The sequence below is a fragment of the Cupressus sempervirens genome, chromosome 6, assembly GCF_028749045.1.
Source record: "Cupressus sempervirens isolate cs-2001-9-10 chromosome 6, ASM2874904v1, whole genome shotgun sequence".
Classification (NCBI taxonomy): Eukaryota; Viridiplantae; Streptophyta; class Pinopsida; order Cupressales; family Cupressaceae; genus Cupressus; species Cupressus sempervirens.
In genome coordinates, this window is record NC_143123.1 from 461,747,958 (window position 1) to 461,765,076 (window position 17,119).

At 33.0% G+C, this 17,119-nt stretch overlaps 1 protein-coding gene across 3 annotated transcripts in view; it reads right to left on the minus strand.

Annotated features, from left to right (window-relative positions):
- Positions 1–6,070, minus strand: part of LOC149553060 (wax ester synthase/diacylglycerol acyltransferase 11-like) — a 31,084-nt gene extending 25,014 nt beyond the window's left edge. Inside the window, exon 1 of one of the 3 annotated variants that reach the window (XM_089788561.1) lies at positions 5,805–6,070. In XM_089788561.1, the coding sequence (XP_089644687.1) occupies positions 5,805–5,981 (177 nt within the window). In that variant the 5' untranslated portion in view covers positions 5,982–6,070. The remainder of the gene's footprint in view (positions 1–5,804) is intronic. The other 2 variants (XM_089788564.1, XM_089788563.1) reach the window with 2 other exon arrangements.
- Between the last annotated feature and the right edge of the window lie 11,049 nt (positions 6,071–17,119).

The following is a 17,119-nucleotide window of genomic DNA, read 5'->3' on the forward strand; positions in this document are numbered from 1 at the left end:
CTATGATGGCTCTATTTAGTGAACCTGAAAGTGAAATAATTAAATTAATCAACCCATTTTCAAAAATATTCCCTCAAACTCGTTATATTTTCATCATGCTCTAATACTCACCTAGGGCCCCTTGTACCCCTTTTCCTCTATATACCCCCACCTCCCCTCACCTAAAAATTCCCTCCCCTATTTAGGCAATATATTTTCCCATTTTCGTGTCCATTTTAAACCCCCAATATGAACACAAATTGTATTGTATTTCCCCTTTAGTGAAGAGCATGTGTCTATCCAACTTCATTTTTTTATATTTAATTTTATCTATCTAAACTTATCTTGTAGCATGTCTTTTTAACTTCATTTTTGTGTTCAATTAATTATGTTGAACTAATCTTATAAGAATGATTCAAAATTTTGACTACAGGTATTTCACCATTTTTATTTTTATTTTTTCAACGTCTTGATATATTTTCTCTTCTTACAAGGTTTCTTAATTTAGACTCATATCTCCTAGTTGATTATCTCTCATCCTTATTCCTAGTGTTTATACCTCTTTTCCTATACTTTTCTATAACATACAATTGGCTCTTTGTTATTCTCCTCATAACTAACATTACTTAGGACATATTCATTGGTTGAAATTGGTTTTTTTTATAAAAAATGACATATCCTTGGTATTTAAAGAGTATTATCTTTATCAACAATTCATTTCTAATAAGTAGGAAAATTAATTTATTATTTATCTTCTTTGTTGAATATGTTGTCTTTGAACTAGATATCATTTACTGTTTTGGAGATTGATGTTATTATTCAAGGATTTCTTCCTCCCTCTCTTTTGCAATTGTTATGCATCCTTAAATATATACCTTTACACTTATTAAAATTGTATGATTGTGTACAACTATCCCTTCCTTTCTTGAAAAGAGTTTTGTCCTTTTCATCTAGATTATGTTACAAATATATCCTTGGTGATGAATGTGTTTATCCTTGAAATGGATTTGTAGATCTTCCTTAAAATAACAACATAAATGTATGCTAACACTTTAAGGGAAGATGGGATGGGGAAGTGGGAATATTCCCATGCCTTCTTGTCTTTGTTTCTTGATCAAGTTTTATTTTAAGATTTTATTGGAAATAACGAGATTTATTTGGTGATATTTGAGTTGGTGTCACTACAACACTCCTTTTTGTAGTTAATATTTTGGATTATCTTGTAAAAAGAGGGTAAGTTTTTCTAGTTTTGTTTAGAAAATAAGAGGTTTTTATTTTTAATATCCAAATTCAATTAGCATAAAGAAACCTTGTTAGGATTATTTGATTTTAGTTGAAAAAAATACATAAAATAAAGAAATATTTTCCTTTGTTGAAAATTGTGCATCTACCTCTCTTATGAGGAACAATTAACATAACACAACATTCTAATGAGTGGAATCCATACTTTCTACTATGGATCACACAACCAAATATATTTTGTTTGGAAATATCATTCATGGTTTTTTATAAGGCCATAAAATAATAAATATTTATATTTCATGATATCATGTATTTCTTTCTCGTCAATTTGTGTATGCTCTTTCTCTTTCCATAGGTCTACTTACAACCTCACAATATTTCTAAGAATGAGAAATTTAGATATTTTTCTTTTCAAGATCTTTTCAAATAATTTATTTGATTTTTTTATTTTTAATTCTAGCCCCTTTGTCTATCTTTTTTTTTGACACATGGTTTTTACTTTTTTCTCCCTTGTTTTCCTTTCTAGTTGAAATTTATATTTACTTTTTATTTCTTCCCTTATATGTAGTGCTCTCTCTCTCTCTCTCTCTCTCTCTCTCTCTCTCTCTCTCTCTCTCTCTCTCTCTCTCTCTCTCTCTCTCTCTCTCTCTCTCTCTCTCTCTCTCTCTCTCTCTCTCTCTCTCTCTCTCTCACACACACACACACACACACACACACAGCATGAGAACTTCAGCTCATAGTCCCACTAGAGTTGGTATTAAGTAAAGTTTCATAAATTGTAACCCCTTAAAATTGCACACTCTCTTTTCATGCCCGTGTCTTATTATGTCTCCTCATTTATTTTTTCACACATATTTGTAACTCCTTCACTATCAATTTTTGGCATATACTAGTATGGGAATAAAATCACATGGCTTAATATATGCACTTTCTGTTCTCGACTATTCTAGCCCTTTTGGGTGGATTATGATACTAGGCGACATAGTCCACCTGAAATGTGATTCTAGGAAAGTTATATTCTCATCAAATTGGGCCCAAATTTGAACATGATAATGAATTGGTTTTTGTTAGTTTCATTTTATTTAAATATTTACAGATGACCATTGGAATTTGGACTAATTTATGAATAACTTGGGAACCCTATATAAGATCACTATTTCCTTGTTCATTTACATTGTGAATAAATTAATCAATTCTTATAGAAACATCATGGATGAAATTTTTCAAACCTCCAATTTTAAGGACCAACAAGTTACAATAATCTTTATGTCAAGGGAATTTTACAACTAATATCATTTTGAGGTATCATATTTTTTCATCAACACTTGAGGATTATATTCCAAGAGAATAAGATTCATTAAAAATTTATCAAGCTTGAGGTATAATATTGTGATATTTAGTGGTTTATTTCATATTAAGTTTTTCCTAATTGCCATTATTATAGAGAAGGTTGAATCCTACCAAGGATTGAATAAGAAAATGCCCTATAAAATATAAACACCATCCCCCCTCCCCTTTATACAAATTTTATTGTTTAGGGGAAAAGTGTTGCACATCTAATAAGTATGAACTAAGAGAATGAGAATTATATTTTGAAGATGTTACTGGGATGTTGTCAATTAGTGAGATTGTCTACAATCATCAAATGAATATAATATGCTTTCTATGAAACTTTAGAGGACGCATTAGAGAAGAATTTCGAGTCTGAACCCATGTGTTATCTTTCATTTTTAAGAAATTATTGGGACTACTTCACCCACTAAAACAAACCCACAATTTTGAGCTTGGAATTTAGTGGTAGGTTCCACTCTAATTCTCATTTATAAATATATATTCTTAAATTGTCTTATAATATTTGTAGGTTATTATTAATTCTAAATAGATCTTATTTCATATCATTCATCCTAGTTATATATTAGTTCAATATAAAAGATCACAAAAAAACAAAATATGGATAGTTCCCTAACCAATTCAAACCCAACATAGACACATGCATTTATATGTTATAATAAATTGAATTACATGTACATTTATTCTTCTATATAAAGATACACTCTTATGTATATAGTTTGATGATTTTCTTTTATATTTGTAATGATTTCCATTTAGTTTTGGAGTTATTTTAATACAATGTAGTGATAGAATTATATGTAAACATGCAATGACATTTTGTTTGGATCAGTCCCATATCCATCCTCATTTACTTACATTTACAGACCAAATATTATCCCAACCCTATTTATGCCGATTTCCATACATTCATGATATTCTTAACCTATACTTCTACACATATACTCCTAATTTAAAAAACTATATATCTATGTTTTGATTCAATCTCTTATTACTTAGAACCAATCTTGAAGCTACTCATAATTAACCACAAAGCTTATTATTATTTTTAATTTAAATTTATTCTCTCATTCTTTATTATTAGTTTTTTCTGTGTTAAATTGATATATGTTTATGTGACTTATAGTTATGTGATAGTATTTAAATATTATATATTATGTAATCAAATGAATGAGACCAATACAAATGAAGATCAAACTGTCAAATAATGATAGTTCTAGGAGAACTTGGATTCAAAGCATTAAAAGGAATCCATAGTCATATCCACTTGAAAAATTCTCTATAATTTATTCTAAAACTTTTTTAAGGCAATAAAGTCAGTTTTGAATGATGATTGAATATGGTTAATATGACCCTTGTAATTAAATAACTTTCACTAACTTGTATTTTTAAATAGTATCTAGTACTTGTATATATCTAGCTATATCTCATATTAAAATGGACTAGGTTGTAAATATTTATTGTCTATCAAATTATATATGCACCTAAAGGATTAAATTTGTATTTCTTAGGATTTACTCAAAGAGAATCCTTGTGTGCTCACTAGATTTTGTGCCTGTGTGGAGATGACTCTTAGAACATCACAGAGGATATCCATAAGTACATTAAGGGAATACATGTTTTATCCATTTACAAATTTCTTCTTAATATCAAGGTTGTAAATATTTATTGTCTATCAAATCATATATGCACCTAAATAATTAAGTTTGTATTTCTTAAGGTTTACTCAAAGAGAATCCTTGTTGTGTGCTCAATGGATTTTGTGTATGTGTAGAGCTGACTCTTAGAATATCACAAAGGATATTTATTAAGTACATTAAGGGAATATATGTTTTGTGCATTGAAAAAATTCTTCTAAATATCAAGGCTGTAAATATTTATTGTCTCAAATCATATACGCATCTAAATAATTAAATTTGTAGAGTAGAATCTTGTATCATACAATACATCCTTCCTAACCTATGGCTCACATTGATCCGCACCTCACCCCATCACTAGATTATCTTATAACATGATTCATCTCTCCATGGATATGTCCCACCCTCTTACATCACACCCTAACTCTAACCCTTCCATGGTTTCATATGCCCTTAATATAACCCTTGTCTCCACTTCCACCTTAAGTTGTATGATTAAATGAAATATAAAATATATAGAAATAGATTGCTAGTGAGAGATTATATCACTTAGAATCACCCTCATCTCACATCATTTTGTATCTAATATTGTTACATATCTACTACCTATAGAATTTGAAGTGCATGAATGTTAGTTATATCATAAATGAAAGAAATCATTTACAACCTTTCACTATGTATATATACATACATACATATATATATACATATACATTTATGTATACATATACATATATACATAGATGTGGGTGTGTGTGTGTAAAGAGAGAGAGAGAGAGAGAGAGAGAGAGAGAGAGAGAGAGAGAATCTTATCATAGTTATCCCCACAAACCTAGATTGTATTATAAACCATGATAGATCTTATTATTTACTTTTAGGTTCCATATAAATATAAGTTGTCAATGAAAATTTGTATCACTTGTAATCACCCACATCCCACATCATTTGTATCTAAGATTATTACATATCTATTGCCTATAGAATTTGAATGCATAGATTTAAGTTATATCATAAAAAGAAATCAAAATGTACATTTATGTATATATTTAATATCTTAGCACACTTACCTCCACAAACCTATGATATTGTATTATAAACAAACATAGATCTTAAATTATTTACTTCTAGGTTCCATATGATCTTCAACGATTTAACCAGTGCATTTCCAAAATCACTACTAGTTTGAAGATAACCATAAATGATTCGATTAAATGTTCTCTATAGAGAAATGGGCCTATTAACAATTATGCTCGTTGTATTCAATATTTCTGTGGGAAACTTAAACAATAATTTGATTTCGATGATATTCAGCATATAATATTTTACGTAACCCTGCTTCCTACCAAGATCAATAAATCTTGACAAAGCTCTTGCAAGTAAAGGAACGCATCTCCACAGCAGAGAGAGAATATCATTTTCAAAATAATTGAAATAGTTTCCAAAACATAACCATATATTCTATCTGCAATATCAAACCATATATTCTATCTGTAATATCAAACAACATATTCTACGTGCAATATCAAACCATTTATTATTCTATCTTTAGTGCCTTGAAAGAAGCGAGAAAGAAGAGAGGTTGGTATAGAAAAGTACCAGAGTGCAGGAGAAGAGTGGGTTCTTTGGCAAGAGAGCATCTGCAATCCTTTTCTTGATACGATCGACCTCCACAATGGATTGTTCAAACTCAAGAATAATATTAATACCCAGACACATTACAGATGTACTCAGAGATTGACTGCTTGGGCTCACTGCTTCTCCATCAAACTCCATCACTATTCACTTCACTTCTCTTACTTCTCTTCACACTCTCTTCTTCTTCTACTTCTCATCTCTTTCCTTCCTCTCTTATATAACAAAGCAAGTGCCAAAACGAGTTGGTGGGTAATAAGTACCGAGCATATGGGCTTCGTGTATGCTGTCACCGATTTTCTTCGAACAATTATGAATGCTGTTGATTGATATTAAATTGATAGCTCGTCCCAATGTTTGACTGTCCACACATTTCGTTTTCTTTCATTAAGAACGGTCAAGTTATTGTTATTTGGTGATGTTGAAGGTTTCTAAACTTTTAGGTTTAGATATATGATATATGATTATCGTTGTGTGAGTTTGTTTTCTCCATGTTCAGAATCAAATATATGACGTATGATAAAGGTACTCCATGTTTTAATTAAATAATATGATCTATTATCATGGATCATTTGAAATGTTAGAAAATGAAGTGAGGTTATTAAAATTATGAATAATAATTTTAATTTATTAATAATGTTAGATATTTATATTGGTCAATGTGATTTAATATATTGATGCTGATTATTTAAATTCTATAGTTTTAAAAGCACATGTCTAGATATTTTGTGTGGATATGTTTGTTTTTTAAACATTCACGTCAATATAGTTTGGACATGATTTATGATTATGTCATTGTCTAGTTCTTTTAAGTTGATAAATAATTAATAATGTTTTTGATTGTTATAAATGTGTAGTTCTTAAAGTCAATTGACAATTAATGATATTGTTGGTTTTGTTCATGATTTATGATTATGTCATTGTCTAGTTCTTTTAAGTTGATAAATAATTAATAATGTTTTTTATTGTTATAAATGTGTAGTTCTTAAAGTCAATTGACAATTAATGATATTGTTGGTTTTGTTCATGATTTATGATTATGTAATTGTCTAGTTCTTTTAAGTTGATAAATAATTAATAATGTTTTTGATTGTTATAAATGTGTAGTTATTAAAGTCAATTGACAATTAATGATATCGTTGGTTTTGTTCATGATTTATGATTATGTCATTGTCTAGTTCTTTTAAGTTGATAAATAATTAATAATGTTTTTGCTTGTTATAAATGTGTAGTTCTTAAAGTCAATTGACAATTAATGATATTGTTGGTTTTGTTTTTATATGATGGTGTAAGTTGTTGATCCTTTTGATTTTATAGTTCTTAAAGTCTTGGTCTTAATGCATAACATAGACTTCATTTTTCTTTGTTAAGAAAGGTAGAGTATCATTATTTTTCATTAAATGTGTCATAATGGTAGATGATTTATATTAGTCATTGTGATTGAATATATTGGTGTTGATTAATTTATTCTAAATGTTAAAATATAAATTCATGTTATCAAAATTATAAATAAAATTCTATTTTTTCAGTAATGTTAGATATTTATATTGGTCTTTATGATTGAATATATTAATGTTCATTATTTAAATTCTATATTTTCAAGATCTTATGTCTAGATATTTTTGTGTGATTCATGTTTGTTGTTTGTTTCTTAGTCAATATAATTTGGACATGATGTTTAATTATAACATTGTCTTCAAGTTGATAAATAATTAATAATTTTGTTGATTGTTTTAAATGTGTAGTTCTTAAAGTCAATTGATAATTAATGTTGTTAGTTTTGTTAGTTTCTACTGAATGGCAGGACACTATAGCAACCGGGTTGCTGTTATGTTTCCACTAATCTTGACCAATGGGAAAACTTTTTTTTTTTCCCTACATCCTATTTTGCTATGTTTTGATTTTTTTCAAAATTAAATTATTTTCAAGACTATTTTCTTGTCAAATTATAATTGGTGTGTACCATGAACAGTAGGGTTTCCACCATCTTCTAATTTAATGCTAATGTGTTAGAACAACAAACATAGTCATCTCCTTGGTGGATATCTTGCAGTCTTAGGATTTCATGATTTTGATTTGTCTTTTCAACTTTAATGGCTCTGTCAATGAGGGTGCAGAAAATCTAACCAAAATTTCCTCCTTTGTGGCCTAAGTACAGATCATGAACTGTTGTGTTGGCATATGGTAGCACATTTTGGGGATAAAATGAGGACACGATGCATTTGTTCTTCCACTAACAATTGATAGTCTTGAATGTTCGCTTAGAATTCCCAATCATCAATTTTTTTAAAATTTTCATTATCCTTTTGAGTGTTGTAGTTGATTGCACCCTCACCTATTCTTCTAAGTAAACAGTGGAATAATTAAAGTTTTGAATCTACAAGATCCCTAAATCCATGGTTGATTTTTTATCAGTCTTTGTGGATGTCAATTTTTGCAAGTTTCAAATATAGAGATGAGCAGATTTTGGGGTCATGAAAACCAGAGAGGAAAGATTATAGAGTGCTTCTTCCTTCTTAGGTAAGCATGTTTTGCTTTTGCCATTAGATTTGCAATTTAAACTTGGACTTAAGCAAAATGTATCATGCCTGGTAATGAATGATTGGCATAGTAACATTATTTCTCGAAAGAATCTAATTAATTTCTATTATTAAAGAACTCCCATATTTAAATCTGGTAGGATTTGACTGACGTTATATGAATTTTGTGGCCTATGTTGATGTTTTAGTTTGGGTCTAAATTACTCAGAACTTCATTTTTTGCTTAAGCATGCAGTTTAGATAGCATATTTTATCAAATCTGGTAGGATTCAAATAATTTATCATAGACATCAAATTGAAGGTTGGGGTTTTCTTTTAGTAGGAAATCTATTGATTTTTAATAACCTGTAGGGTGTAGAGTTAAAGGTTGTGATCGGCTTTAGTACAAAGCTTGATATCACTATTTTTCCTAGTCATATGCTTAATATTGTAAATAGCAGATATCCTCCCTGATGGTCCAAGTGGTTTTGTTGTTTTTTCTCGCTAGAGATTTGATCCCTTAATTAGGTTAGAATATTTAGTTGCCATCATTTATTTTGGAGGATTGTGTACTATGTCTATGTTTTGTTTTATTTTCATTTGAATCGAGTTATGGAAGGGGCATTTCTTGGAGTTTGAAGATTTAATTTTTTCAATCCTCACGCAATTTGAGATTGATCAAAAGAAAAAGTGACTTTTACACCTTATCTCGCATGTGTCTAACTTTTGATTCATACAGCTCTGTGATTCCTCTATTTTCATTTTAATACATATTTAACAATTCTTCTCTCTAAGAGAAGCTTGTTATTTTTACTAGATCTGAAAGGATATGGGCTGCACTTATTATTTTTCTCTTGTGTTATTTTTCCTCTTTTACTATTCTATTTTGCTTGGCGGACACAATTTTTTCCACTTTTTATAAGTTTGTTTTGAAAACTATTTTGTTATCCTGTATAAGATTATTTCTCTGATTTTAAGTAGTTTTATTATTCTCTATACGAACCTTTTCTGTAAAGACATGCATGCATAATTTAAGAGATGATTAGAGTTTTTCTGTGAAGATTGAAAGTATTGTTTTAAGATATGATCTCAATTATTTAGTGAGATTTTGTGTATATATTTTAGTTTCACCCAGTTTACGAGTTATTTTTCTGTTTGTTCAATATTTTGTCTGAATGAGATTTGAAATGTTGATTATTTAATTTAAAAGCTTCTAGAGAAACTATTTATAAAAGGTTTTACAATAAATGTCTACTAAGTTGCAATTGTCATATGAAAATGAGTCATGTAAGGTTATTTTAATTATCTTGGCACTGGAATAGTGATGCATTTTAATTTATTTTAGTAAAGTTTAAGAGAAACTCCAATAGGTCTTTATTCCTCACACAAGTCTTGCAACACCCCTCTCATGTGAACATTTTAATGTATTTACCATTTAGGATAATTAGATGTCCTACATGAGTTTGAATATAACATTTTCTCTCTTATCATGCTTAACAAAGATGTTGGATTAAAAAATTCATTTTTTCTTAAAAATTCTCCTGTTTGTAGTCAAATTTTTGTTTATGAAACAGTTGTTGAGACTGTATCTTGAAAATGGTAATACTGTCAATATAGGACTTAGTTATATTAAAGTGGTATTTTCATTTGTATATGTTCCTCACTATTACAGAGAAACTTCAATGTGCAAGGAGTTTTTTGTTTTGTTTCCCTAAGCAGATTTGTCATTGTTGTTTGTTTGTTTGGGATAAAGTTGCATTACTCCAAGTTAATGCATCGTACAAAGCTCTTATGCCCACTACAATCAAATGACTTAAAATGACTTATTAATGATATTTGTGATTTTTCACTGTGACTATTTTTCTTGAACCCACTTGCTCAAGGATTCTTGGAAGAGTAGTAGGGGTGTGGGAATTTACCTTCTTTATGCCAACCCCTAGACAATGGTAGCTAGATTTTGTGCACATGCATGGGTTTGTCTAGGTCCATCCATGGATGTATTCCTCCAGGTGCAAAATACAAAATCAGCCTATAGCAAATCATGTTGGAAAACTTAATGCAGCGTTGACCTTTGCCCCTAGAGCCAAACGCCCACCTACCAACTGACAACTCAGAACAGATAGAAAACATGAATGCGGTAGGTGAGATTTTTTTTTAATTTGAATGTTGAGAGGGAGAATGGAATGTGATAAAAGGAATGTTATTCATTCATTCAAAAGAGAGAGCAGATCAAGCAGATCAGATTAGAAGTTGCAAAGAAGAGAAGTGGAAGAAGATCAGTAGATCCAGTCGTCAGAGTGCAGAGAAGGAAGTTTGTTTATTTCGTGCCTGCAGTTGCACGTCTTCTCTCTGTTCACTCTGTAAGTTTATTGTTCATTGGATTCGACCTATGAAGCAGTGATTGCTCCAGGCATTTTTGTATGCAACCATTAGAGCCACAAGTTTAAAGTTTGAAGTATTGAAGCTGTTTGAAGTTTTAGGTTAACTTTAGGGTTTTCTGGTTGAAGCCGAATGCTCCCAGATCTTGTATTGTTTTAAATCAAATTTAAATACTAAGCAAGTAAGCATACTCAAATTTATTGTTCTTACTCTTCTATTCATTGCATTTGACAAGTTTGGTTGAAAGCTTAAAGTTTTGGCTTTCTGGTTTTAATGGAGAAAGCATTCACGTTGAAATATTTCCTAAGTTATATTTCTTAAGTTTGAAACAGAACACTCGGCATCTTCTTTCTCAGTTGGAGCCGAGCTCACTTGGCATCCATTGGTGCCGAGCAATTATTGTGTGTCGAGCTCTTCTTGTGCCAAGCTCACTCAGTACCTCTTGCCTGTCACTTGGCACCGAGCAGTGCCGAGCTATCTGGCACTCAGCACCTTCATGTGCCGAGTAAAACTGGCACTCGGCACCTTCATGTGCCAAGTAGTTTTTCCAAAGTGTCGAGTATAATTTTTAGGTTTAGGGTTGTGAGTAGTTTAAATTTTTAATTTTTATTTCTCACATGGTATCAGAGCTTTGAGGCCCCACATCCAAAGTGAGTTAGGGCATTTGTTTTTTCTTGGGATATTTATCATGGCAGAAGATGCAGGAAAGATTTGGCAGCAGCCACCATCATTTAATGGACAGAATTATGATACATTTGCAAAGAAAATGAAAACCATTATGGTTGCAAATGATTTGTGGGAGTTTGTGGTCAATGGATTCAATGATGTGACTGATCCAACTCAGTATGTTGCCCTCACAAATGCACAGAAGACTCATTTGAAAGAGTCAAGGAGGAAGGATGCTAAGGCATTAAATTTGATTGAAGCAACAATGACAGAGACAGTATTCCCAAAGATTGCAGCAGCAAATTATGCAAAGGAAGCATTGGATATCCTTGAGACAAATTTCAAGGGGACTGATAAAGTCCACATAGTAAAGCTACAAAACATTAGGAGGGAGTTTGAGAACCTTCAGATGAAGGAAAATGAATCAGTTGCAGACTTCAGTTCAAGGACCTCCAATGTGATTAACCAACTGAAGTCAAATGGAGAAGACTATCAAGAGCAAAGGATAGTGGAGAAGATATTGAGGAGTCTACCTCAGAAATATGACCATTTGGTCATGACCATAGAAGAGGCAAAAGACCTCACTACTTTGACAATGGATGAGTTGATGAGTTCTCTTCAAACCCATGAGTATAGGATCAATAGATCCACATCTTCTTCTACCCAAGAGCAAGCATTCAAGGCTTAGTCAAATCCAAGAGGAAGGGGGAGAGGAAGAAATGGCTCAGGCAAAAAATCCAAAGGCAGAGGTCGAGGAAATGGAGGACATAGAAATGTTGCAGCAGAGAGCTCAGGAAGAGCAAATGGAGCAAGTACCTCACACAATACTTCAAGAGGAGGTAAGAAAAACTACAACTCAAATAAGAGTAATGTAGAATGCTACTACTATCATAAATATGGGCATTATGCAAATGAATGCTGGAAGAAGTAGAAAGATCAGTCAGGACAAGAAAATGTGGCTGATGTGAATATGGGAAGTGAAAACACTGCCTTCATCATGTGTAATGTTGGTGAAGAAGGAAGCCCTGAGGTTTGGTACCTCGACAGTGGATGTAGCAACCACATGAGTGGTAATGAAACCTTGTTTTCATTCATTGACAAGAGTTTCAAATCAAAAATTAAGATGGGTAACAATGGAACCCTACCAGTTGTGGGAAAAAGATCTATTATGGTCCGCACCAAAAAAGGTGAGAAAAGGGAAATATAAAATGTGTATTTTTCCCTTGGTATGAAGCACAATTTGGTGAGCATTGGTTAGCTCATTCAAAATGGATACAAAGTGCTGATGGAGAATGACATTGTGTCATTCAAGAAAAGGATGGCAGCAAGAACCTACTTGCAGCAGTTCAAATGACAAAGAACAGAATGTTTCCCTTGAGGATAGAGACATGTTTCTCATCTCAAGTTAGTGGTGCATCTTCCACACAATCAGCTCTAAGGAGTGTGATTGAAGACCCCTCATGCCTATGGCACCTTAGGTATGGTCATCTTGGCTATGCTGGTTTAAATTTATTGTCAAATAAAAGAATGGTAGAAGGTTTGCCACATGTAGGAAATTCTTGTGACAAGTGTGAGGCTTGTATTTTGGGTAAGCAACATAGGCTTCCCTTTAATTTTGGAAATTCTAGGAGGGCTAGATATCTATTAGAGTTAGTGCATACTGACCTAGTCGGTCCTATGCAAGTTACTTCCATTGGGGGGAGTACTTATTTTATGGCATTTATTGATGATTTCAGTCGTAGGACATGGGTGTATTTCTTAAAGAATAAATCCGAAGCATTTAATAAATTTGTAGAATTTAAAGCCCAGGGTGAAAGAGAATGTGGACACTACATCAAGGTCCTAAGATCAGATAGAGGAGGGGAGTATACTTCCAATTCTTTTGTAAATTTTTGCAGGAAACATGGCATTAAGAAAGAGCTCACAGCTAGCTATACACCACAGCAGAATGGAGTGGCTGAAAGAAAGAACAGGACCATTGTTGAAATGGCAAGGAGCATGATGAAAGAGAAAGGTCTCCCAACTAAATTTTGGGGAGGGGTTGTGGCAATAGTAGTTTACCTAATTAATAGGTGTCCTACAAAGGCAGTCCGTGACAAAATTCAAATGGAAGCATGGTCACAAATAAGATGGACAGTTGAACACTTAAGAGTGTTTGGATGTGTAGCATATGCACATGTGCCTAAAGAGCAAAGGTAGAAATTTGATGACAAAGGTGTGAAATGCATTTTCACAGGGTACAGCCCAGAATCAAAGGCATACAGATTGTATGATCCTTTGAACAACAAGATGATGCTTTCAAGAGATGTGGAATTTCTTGAAAATCAGTCTTGGTATGGACAAATTGATGAGTCACCATGCACTTCAAGTAAAGTGCCAATTATGAGTGAAGAGGATGCTGATGAGCAGCAAGAAGAAGGAGCAAATAGAAGAAAAAGCAAGCAGATTGAGACATTGCCAAGCTCCTCTAGGCATGACCAAGTGTCAGTGCTGAGCACCAATGAAGACCGAGCTAGTCGGCAATGCAGCAGCAATGAAGATTATAATCCCATACTCTCCTACTATTACCAAGAAAGAACAAGAGTCTTAGGGAGATATACCAAGATGAAAGGTATGAAGATTATGATGAGAGTGTTAATTTTTCATTATTTTTTCATAGTGATCCAATACATTTTGAGGAAGCTATTAAGGAGAAGAAATGGTGTAATGCCATGGATGAGGAAATAGATGCCATAGAAAGGAATGAGACATGGGAGCTAACTGAACTGCCTCCCAAGAAACAAGTGATTGGAGTGAAATGGGTCTATAAGACCAAATGCAATGTTGAAGGCAAGATTGATAGGCATAAGGCAAGGCTGGTAGTCAAGGGCTACAAACAGCAGTATGGAAGAGATTATGATGAGACCTATGCCCCAGTTGCAAGAATGCAAACCGTGTGTGTTGTCATAGCAATTACAGCTCAGCACAAGTGGAAGGTATTTCAAATGGATGTGAAGTCCGCCTTCCTAAATGGTGTACTGAAAGAAGAAGTGTATGTGGAGCAGCCACCTAGTTATGAAGTTGCAGGTGAAGAGAAAAAAGTATATAGGTTGAAGAGAGCTCTTTATGGGCTCAAGCAAGCTCCATAGGCATGGTATAGTAGGATTGACTCATATTTGATGAGAAATGGCTTTAGTAAAAGCAATGGTGAGCCCACTCTTTACATCAAGACAGCAGATGGTATTGTATTGATTGTTGTCTTGTATGTAGATGATTTGATTTTTACTGGTAATGATAAGGCTCTAATTGGTGACTTCAAAGAGGCCCTGAAAAGTGATTTTGAAATGACAGACCTAGGTCTCTTGAAATACTTTCTAGGCATAGAATTAAAACAAATGCATGATGGCATTTTCATCTCTCAAGAAAAGTATGCAGGGCAGATCTTGGAGAGATTTAAAATGCAGAATAGTAAGGAAACCCCCACACCAACAGCAGTAGGTCTGAAGTTGAGTAAGGAAGATTCTAGCAAGAGAGTGGATCCAACACTATACGAGTATGGTTGGAAGTCTAATGTATTTGACTAAAACTTGGCCAGACCTAATGCATGCAGTAAGTCTGATTTCCAGATTTATGGAAACACCAAAGGATTCCCATTGGCAAGCGGGAAAGAGGATCCTAAGGTATGTGAAAGGTACCAAGGGATTTGGGATTTTGTATACTGCAAATGATGATTTCAAGTTGGTTGGTTACACTGATAGTGATTGGGGTGGAAGTTTAGATGATAGGAAGAGCACTTCCAGATACATGTTTCATATGGGATTAGGTGCAATTTCATGGGCATCCAAGAAGCAACCTATTGTTGCTCAATCTACAACAAAGGCTGAATACATTGCAGCAAATGCAGCAGCATGTCAAGCAATTTGGCTAAGGAGGATCTTGACAGATTTGAATGAAAGGCAAGAGGATGGAACCACAATTTATTGTGACAACATCTCATCAATTGCATTGTCTAAGAATCTAGTCTTCCATGGGAGAAGCAAACATATAGAGATCAGATATCACTTCATCAGAGAGTTGGTGGAGAATAGGGATATCAAAATGAATTTTTGTAAGTCAGAGCAACAGCTAGCAGATATTTTTACCAAGCCATTAGGCATTGGAACTTTTGTGCACCTAAGACAGAGTCTTGGTGTAGTTGATTTGGATCAGTTGTGATCCTTGTTTTGTTTGTCTCGGGACAAAGGGGGAGTGTTGGAAAACTTAATGCAGCATTGACATTTGCCCCTAGAGCCAAACGCCCACCTACCACCTGACAACTTAGAACAGATAGAAAACATGAATGCGGTAGGTGAGATTTTTTTTGAATTTGAACGTTGAGAGGGAAAATGGAATGTGATAAAAGGAATGTTATTTATTCATTCAAAAGAGAGAGAAGATCAAGCAGATCAGATTAGAAGTTGCAAAGAAGAGCAGTGGAAGAAGATCAGCAGATCCAGTCATCAAAGTGCAGAGAAGGAAGTTTGTTTATTTTGTGCCTGCAGTTGCAGGTCTTCTCTCTGTTCACTCTGTAAGTTTATTGTTCATTGGGTTCGACCTATGAAGCAGTGATTGCTCCAGGAATTTTTGTATGCAGACATTAGAGCCACAAGTTTAAAGTTTGAAGTATTGAAGTTGTTTGAAGTTTTAGGGTAAATTTAGGGTTTTCTGGTTGAAGCCAAATGCTCCCAGATCTTGTATTATTTTAAATCAAAGTTAAATACTAAGCAAGCAAGCATACTCAAATTTATTATTATTACTCTTCTATTCATTGCATTTGACAAGTTTGGTTGAAAGCTTAAAGTTTTGGCTTTTTGGTTTTAATGGTGAAAGCATTCACGTTGAAATATTTCCTAAGTTATATTTCTTAAGTTTGAAATAGAACACTCGGCATCTTCTTTCTCAGTTGGAGCCGAGCTCACTCGGCATCCATTGGTGCCGAGCAATTATTGTGTGCCAAGCTCTTCTTGTGCCGAGCTCACTCGGCACCTCTTGCCTGTCACTCGGCACCGAGTAGTACCGAGCTATCTGGCACTCGGCACCTTCATGTGCCGAGTAAAACTGGCACACGGCACCTTCATGTGCCGAGCAGTTTTTCCAAAGTGTCGAGTATAATTTTTAGGTTTAGGGTTGTGAGTAGTTTAAATTTTTAATTTGTATTTCTCACAAATCAGACATGAGCTTTTTTTATCTTTTAAATGGCTATCAACGATTTGACAGTTGTGCTAGAAAAGAAAAGCCTTTTATTGTCAATGTTGCCTTGTTGTGTTTGTGCACTTGTTTCTTTTGCTTGTGTTGAACCCAATGAACAACATTTAATTAAGGGGAATATTGTCTAAAAGAAGAAAATATTAATGAGATTGCATCTCCTGTATCAAGAAAATTGTTATTAGGTCTGAGCATTTCATATCTTCATCTTAACTAATATTTACCATGTAAAATCATTAGTATCAATTATTAGGTCTTGCATATGGTACTACTGCATTGAGAATAGGAAACGTGGATGGGAGTTTGCAAAATGAATAGGAAATTAGATTTAACAAGCACTATTTATATTGTTATTTTTTGGGTATTGATTATGATTCACTACGTGCTCACAAGTTTTAAGTTTTGATAATTTAATCCCAGCCATCCTCCTCTTACAAGTTTTTTTTGTTGTTCGTTAGTTCTTTGGCATGGTTCATTAGCTGCCTCTTTCAT